The sequence below is a fragment of the Ambystoma mexicanum genome, chromosome 8 (genome assembly GCF_040938575.1).
Source record: "Ambystoma mexicanum isolate Mex_15411 chromosome 8, UKY_AmexF1_1, whole genome shotgun sequence".
Taxonomy (NCBI): domain Eukaryota; kingdom Metazoa; phylum Chordata; class Amphibia; order Caudata; family Ambystomatidae; genus Ambystoma; species Ambystoma mexicanum.
The window spans coordinates 76,246,883-76,264,927 of NC_090929.1; the positions used below are offsets into that span (position 1 = coordinate 76,246,883).

Genomic DNA, 18,045 nt, shown 5'->3' on the forward strand with positions numbered 1-18,045 from the left:
CAACTGATCAAAACTACTAGCTGCACAGTGAAGTTACCACTCATCAAAACTACTAGCTGCACAGTGAAGTTACCACTCATCAAAACTACCAGCCGCACAGTGAAGTTACCACTGATCAAAACTACCAGCCGCACAGTGGAGTTACCACTCATCAAAACTACCAGCCGCATAGTGAAGTTACCACTGATCAAAACTACTAGCCGCGCAGTGAAGTGGCCACTGATCAAAACTACTAACCGCACAGTGAAGTTGCAACTGATCAAAACTACTAGCTGCACAGTGAAGTTACCACTCATCAAAACTACTAGCTGCACAGTGAAGTTACCACTCATCAAAACTACCAGCCGCACAGTGAAGTTACCACTCATCAACCCTACCAGCCGCACAGTGAAGTTACCACTCATCAGAGCTACTAGCTGCACAGTGAGGTTACCACTGATCAAAGCTACTAGCCACATAGTGACATTACCACTGATCAAAACTACTAGCCGCACAGTGAAGTTACCACTCATCAAAGCTACTAGCTGCACAGTGAGGTTACCACTGATCAAAGCTACTAGCCACATAGTGACATTACCACTGATCAAAACTACTAGCCGCACAGTGAAGTCACCAGTGATCAAACTACTAGCCGCACAGTGAGGTTATCACTGATCAAAGCTACTAGCCGCATAGTGAAGTTACCACTGATCAGAACTACTATCCGCACAATGAGGTTACCACTCATCAAAACCTCTAGCCGCACAGTGAAGTTACCACTCATCAAAACTACCAGCCGCACAGTGAAGTTATCACTAATCAAAACTACTAGTCGCACAGTGAAGTTACCACTGATCAAAACTACTGGCCACACAGTGAGGTTACCACTGATCAAAACTACCAGCCGCACAGTGAAGTTACCACTGATCAAAACTACCAGCCGCACAGTGAAGTTACCACTGATCAAAACTACCAGCCGCACAGTGAAGTTACTACTCATCAAAACTACAAGCCGCACAGTGAAGTTACCACTCATCAAAACTACCAGCCGCACAGTGAAGTTACCACTCATCAAAACTACCAGCCGCAGAGTGAAGTTACCACTCATCAAAGCTTCTAGCTGCACAGTGAGGTTACCACTGATCAAAGATACTAGCCACATAGTGACATTACCACTGATCAAAACTACTAGCCGCACAGTGAAGTCACCAGTGATCAAAACTACTAGCCACACAGTGAAGTTACCACTGATCAAAGCTACTAGCCGCATAGTGAAGTTACCACAGATCAAAACTACTAGCCGCACAGTGAAGTTACCACTCATCAAAACTACTAGCCACACAGTGAGGTTACCACTGATCAAAGCTACTAGCCGCATAGTGAAGTTACCACAGATCAAAACTACCAGCCGCACAGTGAGGTTACCACTGATCAAAACTACTAGCCACACAGTGAAGTGGCCACTGATCAAAACTACCAGCCACACAGTGAAGTGGCCACTGATCAAAACTACTAGCCACACAGTGAAGTGGCCACTGATTAAAACTACTAGCCACACAGTGAAGTTGCCACTGATCAAAACTACTAACCGCACAGTGAAGTTGCAACTGATCAAAACTACTACCTGCACAGGGAAGTTACCACTGATCAAAACTAGTAGCTGCATCGTGAAATCACCACTGATCAAAACTACTAGCCGCCCAGTGAAGCGACCACTGATCAAAGCAACTAGCCTCACAGTGAAGTGACCACTGATCAAAACAAATAGCCGCCCAGTGAATTTACCACTGATCAAAGCAGCTAGCCGCACAGTGAAGTGACCACTGATCAAAGCAACTAGCCGCTCAGTGAAGTTACCACTGATCAAAGCGACTAGCCGCACAGTGAAGTTACCACTGATCAAAGCAACTAGCCACACAGTGAAGTTACCACTGATCAAAACTACTAGCCGTAAAGTGAAGTTACCACTGATCAAAGCAACTAGCTGCACAGTGAATTTACCACTGATCAAAGCAACTAGCCGCACAGTGAAGTTACCACTAATCAAAACTACTAGTCGCACAGTGAAGTTACCACTGATCAAAACTACTGGCCACACAGTGAGGTTACCACTGATCAAAACTACTGGCCGCACAGTGAAGTTACCACTGATCAAAACTACTAGCCGCACAGTGAGGTTACCACTGATCAAACCTACTAGCTGCACAGTAGAGTCACCACTTTTCAAATCTACTAGCTGCACAGTGAGGTTACCACTGATCAAAGCTACTAGCCGCATAGTGAATTTACCACTCATCAAAACTACTAGCTGCACAATGAATTTATCACTCATCAAAACTACTAGCTACACAGTGAGTCACCACTGATCAAAGCTACTAGCCGCATAGTGAAGTTCTCACTGATCAAAGCTACTAGCCACATAGTGAAGTCACCAGTGAACCAAACTACTAGCTGCACAGTGAGGTTGCCACTGATCAAAGCTACTAGCCACATAGTGACATTACCACTGATCAAAACTACTAGCCGCATAGTGAGGTTACCACTGATCAAAGCTACTAGCTACATAGTGAAGTTACCACTCATCAAAACTACTAGCTGCACAGTGAAGTTATCACTCATGAAAGCTACTAGCCGCGCAGTGAAGTTACCACTGATCAAAGCTACTAGCCACACAGAGAAGTTACCACTGATCAAAGCTACCAGCTGCACAGTGACGCTACCACTGATCATAACTACCAACCGCACAGTGAAGTTACCACTGATCAAAACTACCAGCCGCAGAGTGAAGTTACTACTCATCAAAATTACCGGCCACACAGTGAATTTACCACTAATGAAAGCTACTAGCTGTTCAGTGAGGTTACCACTGATCAAAGCTACTAGCCACATAGTGACATTACCACTGATCAAAACTGCTAGCCGCACAGTGAAGTCACCAGTGATCCACACTACTAGCCGCACAGTGAGGTTACCACTGATCAAAGCTACTAGCTGCATAGTGAAGTTACCACTGATCAAAACTACTAGCCGCACAGTGAGGTTACCACTCATCAAAACTTCTAGCCGCACAGTGAAGTTACCACTCATGAAAGCTACTAGCTGCACAGTGAAGTTACCACTGATCAAAGCTACAAGCCGCACAGTGGAGTTACTGCTCATCAAAACTACCAGCCACACAGTGAAGTTACCACTAATCAAAGCTACTAGCCGCACAGTGAAGTTACCACTGATCAAAACTACTGGCCGCACAGTGAAGTTACCACTGATCAAAACTACTGGCCGCACAGTGAGGTTACCACTGATCAAAACTACTAGCCGCACAGTGAGGTTACCACTGATCAAACCTACTAGCCGCACAGTAGAGTCACCAGTTTTCAAATCTACTAGCTGCACAATGAATTTACCACTCATCAAAACTACTAGCTGCACAGTGAGGTTACCACTGATCAAAACAACTAGCCGCATCGTGAAGTCACCACTGATCAAAACTACTAGCTGCACAGTGTGGTTATCACTGATCAAAACTACTAGCTGCACAGTGAAGTCACCACTGATCAACGCTACTAGCCGCATAGTGAAGTTCTCACTGATCAAAGCTACTAGCCACATAGTGAAGTCACCAGTGAACCAAACTACTAGCTGCACAGTGAGGTTACCACTGATCAAAGCTACTAGCCACATAGTGACATTACCACTGATCAAAACTACTAGCCGCATAGTGAGTTAACCACTGATCAAAGCTACTAGCTGCATAGTGAAGTTACCACTGATCAAAACTACTAGCTGCACAGTGAAGTTACCACTCATCAAAACTACTAGCTGCACAGTGAAGTTATCACTCATGAAAGCTACTAGCCACGCAATGAAGTTACCACTGATCAAAGCTACAACCACACAGTGAAGTTACCACTGATCACAACTACCAGCTGCACAGTGGAGTTACTGCTCATCAAAACTACCAGCCACACAGTGAAGTTACAACTAATCAAAGCTACTAGCCGCACAGTGAAGTTACCACTCATCAAAACTACCAGCTGCACAGTAAAGTTATCACTCATGAAAGCTACTAGCCGCACAGTGAAGTTACCACTGATCAAAACTACCAGCCGCACAGTGAAGTTACCGCTCATCAAAGCTACTAGCTGCACAATGAAGATACCACCCATCAAAACTACTAGCTGCACAGTGAAGTTAACACCCATCAAAACTACTAGCTGCACAGTGGGGTTACCACTGATCAAAACTACTAACCACATAGTGAAGTTAGCACTGATCAAATCTACTAGCCGTACAGTGTAGTTACCACTGAACAAAAATCCTAGCTGCACAGTGAATTTGCCACTGATCAAAACTACTAGGCACACAGTGAAGTTACCACTGATCAAAACTACTAGCCGCACAGAGAAATTATCACTGATCAAAACTACTAGTCGCACAGTGAAGTGGCCACTGATCAAAACTACTAGCCACACAGTGAATTTGCCACTGATCAAAACTACTAACCGCCCAGTGAAGTTGCAACTGATCAAAACTACTAGTCGCACAGTGAAGTTGCCACTGATCAAAACTACTAAACGCACAGTGAAGTTGCCACTGATCAAAACTACTAACCGCACAGTGAAGTTGCCACTGATCAAAACTACTAATCGCACAGTGAAGTTGCCACTGATCAAAACTACTAAACGCACAGTGAAGTTGCCACTGATCAAAACTACTAACCGCACAGTGAAGTTGCCACTGATCAAAACTACTAATCGCACAGTGAAGTTGCAACTGATCAAAACTACTAGCCGCACAGTGAGGTTACCACTGATCAAAACTACTAGCCGCACAGTGAAGTTACCACTGATTAAAGCAACTAGCCGCACAGTGAATTTACCACTGATCAAAGCAACTAGCCGCACAGTGAAGTTACCACTAATCAAAACTACTAGTCGCACAGTGAAGTTACCACTGATCAAAACTACTGGCCACACAGTGAGGTTACCACTGATCAAAACAACTAGCCGCATCGTGAAGTCACCACTGATCAAAACTACTAGCTGCACAGTGTGGTTACCACTGATCAAAACTACTAGCTACACAGTGAAGTCACCACTGATCAAAGCTACTAGCCGCATAGTGAATTTACCACTCATCAAAACTACTAGCTGCACAATGAATTTATCACTCATCAAAACTACTAGCTACACAGTGAGTAACCACTGATCAAAGCTACTAGCCGCATAGTGAAGTTCTCACTGATCAAAGCTACTAGCCACATAGTGAAGTCACCAGTGAACCAAACTACTAGCTGCATAGTGAGGTTGCCACTGATCAAAGCTACTAGCCACATAGTGACATTACCACTGATCAAAACTACTAGCCGCATAGTGAGGTTACCACTGATCAAAGCTACTAGCTACATAGTGAAGTTACCACTCATCAAAACTACTAGCTGCACAGTGAAGTTATCACTCATGAAAGCTACTAGCCGCGCAGTGAAGTTACCACTGATCAAAGCTACTAGCCACACAGAGAAGTTACCACTGATCAAAGCTACCAGCTGCACAGTGACGCTACCACTGATCATAACTACCAACCGCACAGTGAAGTTACCACTGATCAAAACTACCAGCCGCAGAGTGAAGTTACTACTCATCAAAATTACCGGCCACACAGTGAAGTTACCACTAATGAAAGCTACTAGCTGTTCAGTGAGGTTACCACTGATCAAAGCTACTAGCCACATAGTGACATTACCACTGATCAAAACTGCTAGCCGCACAGTGAAGTCACCAGTGATCAAAACTACTAGCCGCACAGTGAAGTTACCACTGATCAAAGCTACTAGCCGCATAGTGAAGTTACCACTGATCAAAACTACTAGCCGCACAGTGAGGTTACCACTCATCAAAACTTCTAGCCGCACAGTGAAGTTACCACTCATCAAAACTACTAGCCGCACAGTGAAGTTATCACTCATCAAAACTACTAGCCGCACAGTGAAGTTATCACTCATGAAAGCTACTAGCTGCACAGTGAAGTTACCACTGATCACAACTACCAGCTGCACAGTGGAGTTACTGCTCATCAAAACTACCAGCCACACAGTGAAGTTACCACTAATCAAAGCTACTAGCCGCACAGTGAAGTTACCACTGATCAAAACTACTGGCCACACAGTGAGGTTACCACTGATCAAAACTACTGGCCGCACAGTGAAGTTACCACTGATCAAAACTACTAGCCGCACAGTGAGGTTACCACTGATCAAACCTACTAGCCGCACAGTAGAGTCACCACTTTTCAAATCTACTAGCTGCACAATGAATTTACCACTCATCAAAACTACTAGCTGCACAGTGAGGTTACCACTGATCAAAACAACTAGCCACATCGTGAAGTCACCACTGATCAAAATTACTAGCTGCACAGTGTGGTTATCACTGATCAAAACTACTAGCTGCACCGTGAGGTTACCACTGATCAACGCTACTAGCCACATAGTGACTACTAGCTGCACAATGAATTTACCACTCATCAAAACTACTAGCTGCACAGTGAAGTCACCACTGATCAAAGCTACTAGCCGCATAGTGAAGTTCTCACTGATCAAAGCTACTAGCCACATAGTGAAGTCACCAGTGAACCAAACTACTAGCTGCACAGTGAGGTTACCACTGATCACAGCTACTAGCCACATAGTGACATTACCACTGATCAAAACTACTAGCCGCATAGTGAGTTAACCACTGATCAAAGCTACTAGCTGCATAGTGAAGTTACCACTGATCAAAACTACTAGCTGCACAGTGAAGTTATCACTCATCAAAACTACTAGCTGCACAGTGAAGTTATCACTCATGAAAGCTACTAGCCGCGCAGTGAAGTTACCACTGATCAAAGCTACAACCACACAGTGAAGTTACCACTGATCACAACTACCAGCTGCACAGTGGAGTTACTGCTCATCAAAACTACCAGCCACACAGTGAAGTTACCACTAATCAAAGCTACTAGCCGCACAGTGAAGTTACCACTGATCAAAACTACCAGCCGCACAGTGAAGTTACCGCTCATCAAAGCTACTAGCTGCACAATGAAGTTACCACCCATCAAAACTACTAGCTGCACAGTGAAGTTACCACCCATCAAAACTACTAGCTGCACAGTGGGGTTACCACTGATCAAAACTACTGGCCACACAGTGAGGTTACCACTGATCAAAACTACTGGCCGCACAGTGAAGTTACCACTGATCAAAACTACTAGCCGCACAGTGAGGTTACCACTGATCAAACCTACTAGCCGCACAGTAGAGTCACCACTTTTCAAATCTACTAGCTGCACAATGAATTTACCACTCATCAAAACTACTAGCTGTACAGTGAGGTTACCACTGATCAAAACAACTAGCCACATCGTGAAGTCACCACTGATCAAAATTACTAGCTGCACAGTGTGGTTATCACTGATCAAAACTACTAGCTGCACCGTGAGGTTACCACTGATCAACGCTACTAGCCACATAGTGACTACTAGCTGCACAATGAATTTACCACTCATCAAAACTACTAGCTGCACAGTGAAGTCACCACTGATCAAAGCTACTAGCCGCATAGTGAAGTTCTCACTGATCAAAGCTACTAGCCACATAGTGAAGTCACCAGTGAACCAAACTACTAGCTGCACAGTGAGGTTACCACTGATCAAAGCTACTAGCCACATAGTGACATTACCACTGATCAAAACTACTAGCCGCATAGTGAGTTAACCACTGATCAAAGCTACTAGCTGCATAGTGAAGTTACCACTGATCAAAACTACTAGCTGCACAGTGAAGTTACCACTCATCAAAACTACTAGCTGCACAGTGAAGTTATCACTCATGAAAGCTACTAGCCGCGCATTGAAGTTACCACTGATCAAAGCTACAACCACACAGTGAAGTTACCACTGATCACAACTACCAGCTGCACAGTGGAGTTACTGCTCATCAAAACTACCAGCCACACAGTGAAGTTACCACTAATCAAAGCTACTAGCCGCACAGTGAAGTTACCACTGATCAAAACTACCAGCCGCACAGTGAAGTTACCGCTCATCAAAGCTACTAGCTGCACAATGAAGTTACCACCCATCAAAACTACTAGCTGCACAGTGAAGTTACCACCCATCAAAACTACTAGCTGCACAGTGGGGTTACCACTGATCAAAACTACTAACCACATAGTGAAGTTAGCACTGATCAAATCTACTAGCCGTACAGTGTAGTTACCACTGAACAAAAATCCTAGCTGCACAGTGAATTTGCCACTGATCAAAACTACTAGGCACACAGTGAAGTTACCACTGATCAAAACTACTAGCCGCACAGTGAAATTATCACTGATCAAAACTACTAGACGCACAGTGAAGTGGCCACTGATCAAAACTACTAGCCACACAGTGAAGTTGCCACTGATCAAAACTACTAACCGCCCAGTGAAGTTGCAACTGATCAAAACTACTGGTCGCACAGTGAAGTTGCCACTGATCAAAACTACTAAACGCACAGTGAAGTTGCCACTGATCAAAACTACTAACCGCACAGTGAAGTTGCCACTGATCAAAACTACTAATCGCACAGTGAAGTTGCCACTGATCAAAACTACTAAACGCACAGTGAAGTTGCCACTGATCAAAACTACTAACCGCACAGTGAAGTTGCCACTGATCAAAACTACTAATCGCACAGTGAAGTTGCCACTGATCAAAACTACTAAACGCACAGTGAAGTTGCCACTGATCAAAACTACTAACCGCACAGTGAAGTTGCCACTGATCAAAACTACTAATCGCACAGTGAAGTTGCAACTGATCAAAACTACTACCAACACAGTGAAGTTGCTACTGATCAAAACTACTAACCGCACAGTGAAGTTGCAACTGATCAAAACTACTAGCCGCACAGTGAGGTTACCACTGATCAAAACTACTAGCCGCACAGTGAAGTTACCTCTGATCAAATCTACTAGCCGCAAAGTGAAGTCGCCACTGATGAGAACTACTAGCCGCACAGTGAAGTGATCACTGATCAAAACAACTAGCTGCACAGTGAATTTGCCACTGATCAAAACTACTAGCCACACAGTGAAGTTACCACTCATCAAAACTACTAGCTGCACAGTGAAGTTATCACTCATGAAAGCTACTAGCCGCGCAGTGAAGTTACCACTGATCAAAGCTACAACCACACAGTGAAGTTACCACTGATCACAACTACCAGCTGCACAGTGGAGTTACTGCTCATCAAAACTACCAGCCACACAGTGAAGTTACCACTAATCAAAGCTACTAGCCGCACAGTGAAGTTACCACTGATCAAAACTACCAGCCGCACAGTGAAGTTACCGCTCATCAAAGCTACTAGCTGCACAGTGAAGTTACCACCCATCAAAACTACTAGCTGCACAGTGGGGTTACCACTGATCAAAACTACTAACCACATAGTGAAGTTAGCACTGATCAAATCTACTAGCCGTACAGTGTAGTTACCACTGAACAAAAATCCTAGCTGCACAGTGAATTTGCCACTGATCAAAACTACTAGGCACACAGTGAAGTTACCACTGATCAAAACTACTAGCCGCACAGTGAAATTATCACTGATCAAAACTACTAGACGCACAGTGAAGTGGCCACTGATCAAAACTACTAGCCACACAGTGAAGTTGCCACTGATCTAAACTACTAACCGCCCAGTGAAGTTGCAACTGATCAAAACTACTGGTCGCACAGTGAAGTTGCCACTGATCAAAACTACTAAACGCACAGTGAAGTTGCCACTGATCAAAACTACTAACCGCACAGTGAAGTTGCCACTGATCAAAACTACTCATCGCACAGTGAAGTTGCCACTGATCAAAACTACTAAACACACAGTGAAGTTGCCACTGATCAAAACTACTAACCGCACAGTGAAGTTGCCACTGATCAAAACTACTAATCGCACAGTTAAGTTGCAACTGATCAAAACTACTACCAACACAGTGAAGTTGCTACTGATCAAAACTACTAACCGCACAGTGAAGTTGCAACTGATCAAAACTACTAGCCGCACAGTGAGGTTACCACTGATCAAAACTACTAGCCGCACAGTGAAGTTACCTCTGATCAAATCTACTAGCCGCAAAGTGAAGTCGCCACTGATGAGAACTACTAGCCGCACAGTGAAGTGATCACTGATCAAAACAACTAGCTGCACAGTGAAGTTACCACTGATCAAAGCTACAACCACACAGTGAAGTTACCACTGATCACAACTACCAGCTGCACAGTGGAGTTACTGCTCATCAAAACTACCAGCCACACAGTGAAGTTACCACTAATCAAAGCTACTAGCCGCACAGTGAAGTTACCACTGATCAAAACTACCAGCCGCACAGTGAAGTTACCGCTCATCAAAGCTACTAGCTGCACAATGAAGTTACCACCCATCAAAACTACTAGCTGCACAGTGAAGTTACCACCCATCAAAACTACTAGCTGCACAGTGGGGTTACCACTGATCAAAACTACTAACCACATAGTGAAGTTAGCACTGATCAAATCTACTAGCCGTACAGTGTAGTTACCACTGAACAAAAATCCTAGCTGCACAGTGAATTTGCCACTGATCAAAACTACTAGGCACACAGTGAAGTTACCACTGATCAAAACTACTAGCCGCACAGTGAAATTATCACTGATCAAAACTACTAGACGCACAGTGAAGTGGCCACTGATCAAAACTACTAGCCACACAGTGAAGTTGCCACTGATCAAAACTACTAACCGCCCAGTGAAGTTGCAACTGATCAAAACTACTGGTCGCACAGTGAAGTTGCCACTGATCAAAACTACTAAACGCACAGTGAAGTTGCCACTGATCAAAACTACTAACCGCACAGTGAAGTTGCCACTGATCAAAACTACTCATCGCACAGTGAAGTTGCCACTGATCAAAACTACTAAACACACAGTGAAGTTGCCACTGATCAAAACTACTAACCGCACAGTGAAGTTGCCACTGATCAAAACTACTAATCGCACAGTTAAGTTGCAACTGATCAAAACTACTACCAACACAGTGAAGTTGCTACTGATCAAAACTACTAACCGCACAGTGAAGTTGCAACTGATCAAAACTACTAGCCGCACAGTGAGGTTACCACTGATCAAAACTACTAGCCGCACAGTGAAGTTACCTCTGATCAAATCTACTAGCCGCAAAGTGAAGTCGCCACTGATGAGAACTACTAGCCGCACAGTGAAGTGATCACTGATCAAAACAACTAGCTGCACAGTGAATTTGCCACTGATCAAAACTACTAGCCACACAGTGAAGTTGCCACTGATCAAAACTACTAGCAACACAGTGAAGTTGCCACTGATCAAAACTACTAGCTGCACAGTGAAATTGCCACTGATCAAAACTACTATACGCACAGTGTGGTTACCACTGATCAAAACTACTAGCCGCAAAGTGAAGTCGCCACTGATGAAAACGACTAGCCACATAGTGAAGTTAGCACTGGTCAAATCTAGCCTCACAGTGAAGTTATCACTGATCAAAACTACTAGCCTCACAGTGAAGTTGCCACTCATCAAAACTACTAGCCGCACAGTGAGGTTACCACTGATCAAATCTACTAGCCGCAAAGTGAAGTTGCCACTGATCAAAACTACTAGCTGCATAGTGAAGTAACTCATCTAACATGGCCACTTTGGGCACAAACTGGCCCACACTTAAATGCTGTGCCTGCACTATGGAATTCCAGGTGCTGCCTCATACCCTGGTGAGTTGGGATGGGAGAAATGTAATTTTGGCCTGTCTGAGAAGCATTTTGGGGCTTGTGGGAGACAACATGGATTCTGGCCACTGCCCCGACTGCCTGACGAACACCTTCTTTCCCTGTCCAAGACCGCCCCTTCCCTTGACGGGCAGAATACCCAGCAATCCACTGAGCTCACTCCCTAGACCTTCCCACTTTATACACCTAGCACTCACCCCCCACTGCCCCACCCCTTCTCTCTCTGCACTTCCACGCTCTGAAGGCTCACAGGGCCTAATAGGTCCGCCTCTATCTTACAGTGTTATATCTAATTTTACTCCCATGTTCCCTCCCTGTTGCCTGTGGGCGCTTTAAAACGCAATTTGCTTATTGTATAAGCGCCTTACAAATGCACAATGAATAAAATAAATACATAATTTTCTCTATTTGTTTTTGTTTTTTTCTTTTCTGCTTTTTTCTTTATCTATTTTGCTTGGTTTTACTATAAGACGAACCGGTAATATTAGCTATTTTGTATAAGGTTTTGTACAACCAAACACAAATAAAAAAATAAAAAATAATAAAAACAAAACAAATAGCACATTAACATGCTAGACTGAGCATGGAGTCATCTCTCAGCATGCCAAGGAAGATGAAATGGGGGGCTGCGGCACTCAGATTTCAAGGAGCCCTTTCTCTGAACGAAAGGTTCTTGCCTCCATTAACCCTTTGCATGAAGCTCGTGGTGATTAAGTGGAGTCTCCTCCTGAGGGCCCCCTTGCTCTCATCTGCCAACTCACATATCTCTTTTTTTGCACATGGGATGCCAAGTATCTCTGAGAGAGAGAATGAGAAAGGGATAGGGAGAGAGAGAGAGAAAGGGAAAGAGAGGATGAGAGAAAGAAAGTCATAGAGAAAGAAGGAGAGAGAGGTAGAGAGAAAGAGAGAAGGAGAGAGAAAGAGTGTGCGCGAGAGGGAGGGATTGACGGATGAAATTTTGAGTTAGAGACATGGTACCTGTTTGCAAATGGTGGGTAGGAGGGTCGGATTGCAGGTTGTTTTGCCTCGTAAGTCCCACTCCCACCTTACCCTGACTAACCGACTACCCTCTAAGATCTCCTACCACCTTACACTACACACACAAACCCCTCAGAGACAGCCACCACAGGCCAAGCCATTAGCACATCAACACTAAACGTGCCACGACGACGCTCTCCTCTTTAGTCCTGTCGCATTCTCCCACACCAGCGGCTAATCAGACCCACAGCGCCATAGTTGATCTGATCTTGGGCTCTTCCCTATGTATAACATACTCCCAAGTTGCTCTGCCAACCCCATAGAAAGCAGATTGGCACACAGAAACCGGATATTCTGACCTGCACCCATCAACGCCACAGGTTTTGCATACATCTGCCTCAACCACTGTCCTACTAAGCCCCTCCCCCCTTTCCCTGTGGAGCCAAGCACTGCAAGCCCACCAATAGTGGCAGAAGGGAGCTATGCATGACACTACTTTACATTGCACCGCCCCAGTTCCCTACAGGCCAGTCGGAGTCTGGTACATTCTTGGGTCCTGAGAAGTCATTAAATGTTCAGAGAACCCGAGTGCCCCTTACCTGGCTGCCTTCTTTCGATGTACGGTGCAATCAGTTCGCCAAGCTTGGTCTCATCCGCCACCGCTTCCTTGAGAACCTGCCCACTGCAAACTGGAAAGGAGAAAGCACAAGACAGACCCCGGTTAAGCTTTAAAATGCGAGATGACTGGCGCAGTCGCCTCTGCATAAAATATCTTGCATAGACAAAACAATGCGGGAGGGAATGCTGAGAAGATGGGGTGCCAGCAGGGGTGGACTGGGAACCAAGAGTTCCACACAGGCCAGTCCACCCCTGGGTGCCAGCCAGAGAGACCACGACAGCACTGGGGCTTCTTCATTTCCCGCCAAGATGCATAAGTAGCTCGCGGAGGGTTGACACCTTTCATACAAAGGACTTCCAGAATGAAAGGAGCGCTGCGTGCACCCCTTGGCTGAGATTCAGTCTTATGCAAGGTAGAAGTGTTGGTAAAAGTCGTGCAACGTTTAAATTTCCAAATTCGTAAAATAGTTTCTACTGCTGTTAAAGGTACAACATTGAGTATTTGGTGGGTTCGGGGGGACACGGCCAGATGCATTCAGTTGTCGATCACTGGCACCCCATTTACTACATAATTTAAGGATGATATTAACGAGATTCGGAACAGGGGCTTTGCCACATGGTAAATTCCACCCTCCGAGCCTCCTCAGAGCAGGAGGCCGCCATCTTCCCTCGCCGGGTGGTCAGGCAAGTGCTCCCCTGAGCTGCGTGTCAGCATCGCCAACACACATTTTCCCCACTCCCACCACGCCGCAATTACCTTGTACAGCCTGGTCCCTCGCCGGCGCCGTGAACAGCAGTGTTCTTGGCGTGTCCCCACAGCTCTGAAAATGGCTGCCATGAAAAGGGAGAAGGGACGACGTGTCACCCTCTCTTCCCGTACCATGGCGACCATCTTTTGTTTTTCCTCTTTTTTTTCTTTTGGGAACCAAAGACGTTTCCCAACGTACCGCATTCGCATTTCCGCACTTATATAGCGCTACGAACCCTCAGGCATCTGAGCGCTGCTTATTATTACCCACGGTGTGTGGTGCTCATTTATTGACCTCGGCAGGATGAAAGGAAGGCTGAGTTTGGCCCTGCCGGGATTCGAACATGCGTTAGCAGGCTCTACACGGATGTCAAAGTGAGCGCTCTACTCGCTGTGCCACTTGACCGCTAGATGCACACTATTAGTACTTCGGTCCAACGGGCTGGGTTACTAATTGAGCAGTAAGCCCCGAGCTGGGAAGACATTAGTGCTTTAGGTAATGCCCCGGGGCCCACAGTTACTGGCAACTGGTCTGCCCTTCCCAAACCTGCCTGGGTTTGGTGCTTTGGAATCAGTCCAGGTGGGTGAGATGGGAAATTAGGCATGAAAAGGACGAGATGTAAGGAAGTGGGGGTGTTCCGTACACAGCTCCTTGTCGACTACAGAGATAGCAGTTTGCGGCATGCTAGGGCTAAAGAGACACACCCACATTCCCACTCTCGCATACCCAACCACTGGAAAGTGGTCAAGAATGCTGCCAGGGGGTAGAGTGTACAGAGGAGAATCGGGGTGTAGATAGGTGGGCATAACTTCAAAAGCAGAGGCCGTGGCTCATGTAGAAATCACAGCCACATATGGTTATTATATCTGACAGCATAGGGACACTTAATGGTAGTACACCGACACACACACAGACACGTACACACTTGTCTTTGCCGTGGGTTACTCCCCAGGCCACTGTTCCAGCTCTTCTTCTCCCTGGGTCAGTCCCCAGGTGGCTCATTGGTTTGTCTTCTCTCTGGGTTACTCCCCAGGCCACTGTTCCAGCTCTTCTTCTCCCTGGGTTAGTCCCCAGGTGGCTCATTGGTTTGGTCTTTTAACTGGGCTAGTACAGAGCGCATTATTCTGGCTTATCTGCTCTCTGGTATAGTTGTCAGATGATAAACCAGTTGGGCATCACCCAGGGTTAGTGCACCAGCGATTCGTCAATTTGTCTTCTCCTTGGGTTAGTCCCGAGGTGACTCGTCGGTTTGTCCTTTCCAAGGACTAGTGCCAAGGAGGCTCGTCGGTTTGTCTTCTCCCTGGGTCAGTCCCTAGGTGACTCATTGGCTTGTCTCCCCCCGGAGTCAGTCACTAGGTGACTCGTATCTTCTCCCTGGGTCAGTCCCTAGGTGGCTCGTTGGTTTGTCTTCTCCCTGTGTCAGTCCCCAGGTGACTCATTGCTATGTCTTTTCCCTGGGTCAGTCCCTAGGTGACTTGTTGGCTTGTCCGCCCGCTGGGTCAGTCACCAGGTGACTCATTAGTTTGTCTTCTGCCTAGGTCAGTCCCTCAGTGACTCGTTGGTATGTCTTCCCCCTGGGTCAGTCCCCAAGTGACTTGTTGGGCTGTCTTCCCCCTGGGTCAGTCCCCAGGTGACTCGTTGGTTTGTATTCCCCCTGGGTTAGTCGCCAGGTGACTCATTGGTTTGTCTTCTCCCTGGGTCAGTTATTAGGTGGCTTGTTGGTTTGTCTTCCTGATGTGTCAGTCCCTAGGTAACTCGTTGGTTTGTCTTCTCCCTAGGTCAGTCCCTAGGTAACTTGTTGGTCTGTCTGCCCCTGGTTTAGTCCCCAGGTGGCTCGTTGGTTTGTCTTACCCCTGTGTCAGTCACCAGGTGACTCGATGGTTTGTCTTCCCCCTGGGTCAGTCCCCAGGTGGCTCGTTGGTTTGTCTTGCCCCTGGGTCAGTCCCCAGGTGGCTCGTTGGTTTGTCTTGCCCCTGGGTCAGTCGCCAGGTCACTTGTTGGTTTGTCTTCTCCCTTGGTCTGTCCCGAGGCGACTCATTGGTATGTCTTCCCCCTGAGTCAGTCCGCAGGTGACTAGTTGGTATGTCTTCCACCTAGGTCAGTCCCCAGGTGGCTCGTTGGTTTGTCTTCTCCATGGGTCAGTCCCCAGTTGACTCGTTGGTTTGTCTTCTCCGTGGGTCAGTCCCCAGGTGACTCGTTGGTTTGTCTTCTCCCTGGTTTAGTCCCCAGGTGACTCGTTGGTAGTTCTTCCCCCTGGGCAAGTCCCCAGGTGGCTCGTTGGTTTGTCTTCCCTCTGGGTCAGTCCCCAGGTGGCTCATTGGTTTCTCTTCCCCCTGGGCCAGTCCCTAGGTGACTCGTTGGTTTGTCTTCTCCCTGGTTTAGTCCCCTGGTGGCTCATTGATTTGTCTTCCCACTGGGTCAGTCGCCAAGTGACTCGTTGGTATTTCCTCCCCCTGGGAAAGTCCCCAGGAGGCTCGTTGGTTTCTTTTCTCCCTGGGTCAGTCCCCAGGTGACTCGTTAGTTTGTCTTCTCCATCGTTTATTCCCTAGGTGATTCATTGGTTTGTCTTCTCCATGGGTCAGTCCCCAGGTGAACCGTTGGTTTGTCTTCTCCCTTGTTTAGTCCCCAGGTGGCTCATTGGTTTGTCTTCCCCCTGGGTCAGTCCCTTGGTGACACGTTGATTTGTCTTCTCCCTGGTTTAGTCCCCAGGTGGCTCGTTGGTTTGTCTTCCCCCTGGGTCAGTCGCCAGGTGACTCAGTTTGCCTTCTCCCTGGGTCAGTCCCTATGTGACTTGTTGGTTTGTCTTCCCCCTGGGTCAGTCCCTAGGTGACTCGTTGGTTTGTCTTCTCCCTGGGTCAATCCCCAGTTGACTCATTGGTTTGTCTTCTCCATGGGTCAGTCCCCAGGTGACTCGTTGGTTTGTCTTCTCCCTTGTTTAGTCACCAGGTGGCTCGTTGGTTTGTCTTCTCCCTGGGTCAGTCCCCAGTTGACTCATTGGTTTGTCTTCTCCATGGGTCAGTTCCCAGGTGACTCGTTGGTTTGTCTTCTCCCTTGTTTAGTCCCCAGGTGGCTCATTGGTTTGTCTTCCCCCTGGGTCAGTCCCTTGGTGACACGTTGGTTTGTCTTCTCCCTGGTTTAGTCCCCAGGTGGCTCGTTGGTTTGTCTTCCCCCTGGGTCAGTCCCCAGGTGACTCGTTGGTTTGTCTTCTCCCTCATTTAGACCCTAGGTGATTAATTGGTTTGTCTTTTCCCTGGGTCAGTCCCCAGGTGACTCGTTGGTTTGTCTTTTCCTGGGTCAGTCCTCAGGTGACTCGTTGGTTTGTCTTTTCCCTGGGTCAGTCCCCAGGTGACTCGTTGGTTTGTGTTCTGCCTGGGTCAGTCCCCAGGTGACTCGTTGGTTTGTCTTCTCCCTGCGTCAGTCCCCAGGTAGCTTGTTGGTTTGTCTTCCCCCCTGTGTCAGTCCATAGGTGACTCGTTGGTTTGTCTTCTCTCTGGGTTAGTCTCCATGTTACTAGTTGGTTTGTCTTCTCCCTGGGTTAGTCCTCAGGTGGCTTGTTGGTTTGTCTTTTCCCTGGGTCACTCCCTAGGTGGCTCATTGGTTTGTCTTCCCCCTGGGTCGGTCCCTAGGTGACTCATTGGTTTGTCTTCTCCCTGGGTCAGTCCCTATGTGACTTGTTGGTTTGTCTTCTCCCTGGGTTAGTCCCTATGTGACTTGTTGGTTTGTCTTCTCCCTGGGTCAGTCCCTAGGTGACTCGTTGGTTTGTCTTTTCCCTTGGTCAGTCCCCAGGTGACTCGTTGGTTTGTCTTCTCCCTGGGTCAGTCCCTAGGTGACTTGTTGGTTTGTCTTCTCCCTTGTTTAGTCCCCAGGTGATGCGCTCGTATGTCTTCCCCCTGGGTCAGTCCCCA

The 18,045-nt window shown here is 46.8% G+C and overlaps 1 protein-coding gene across 1 annotated transcript in view; it reads right to left on the reverse strand.

The window, feature by feature from the left end:
• The window catches only part of AK8 (adenylate kinase 8), a 564,615-nt gene that overhangs the window by 256,733 nt on the left and 289,837 nt on the right, over window positions 1-18,045 (reverse strand). The window contains exon 10 of the mRNA XM_069609314.1: window positions 13,373-13,462. Coding sequence (XP_069465415.1) covers window positions 13,373-13,462 — 90 coding nt within the window. The remainder of the gene's footprint in view (window positions 1-13,372; window positions 13,463-18,045) is intronic.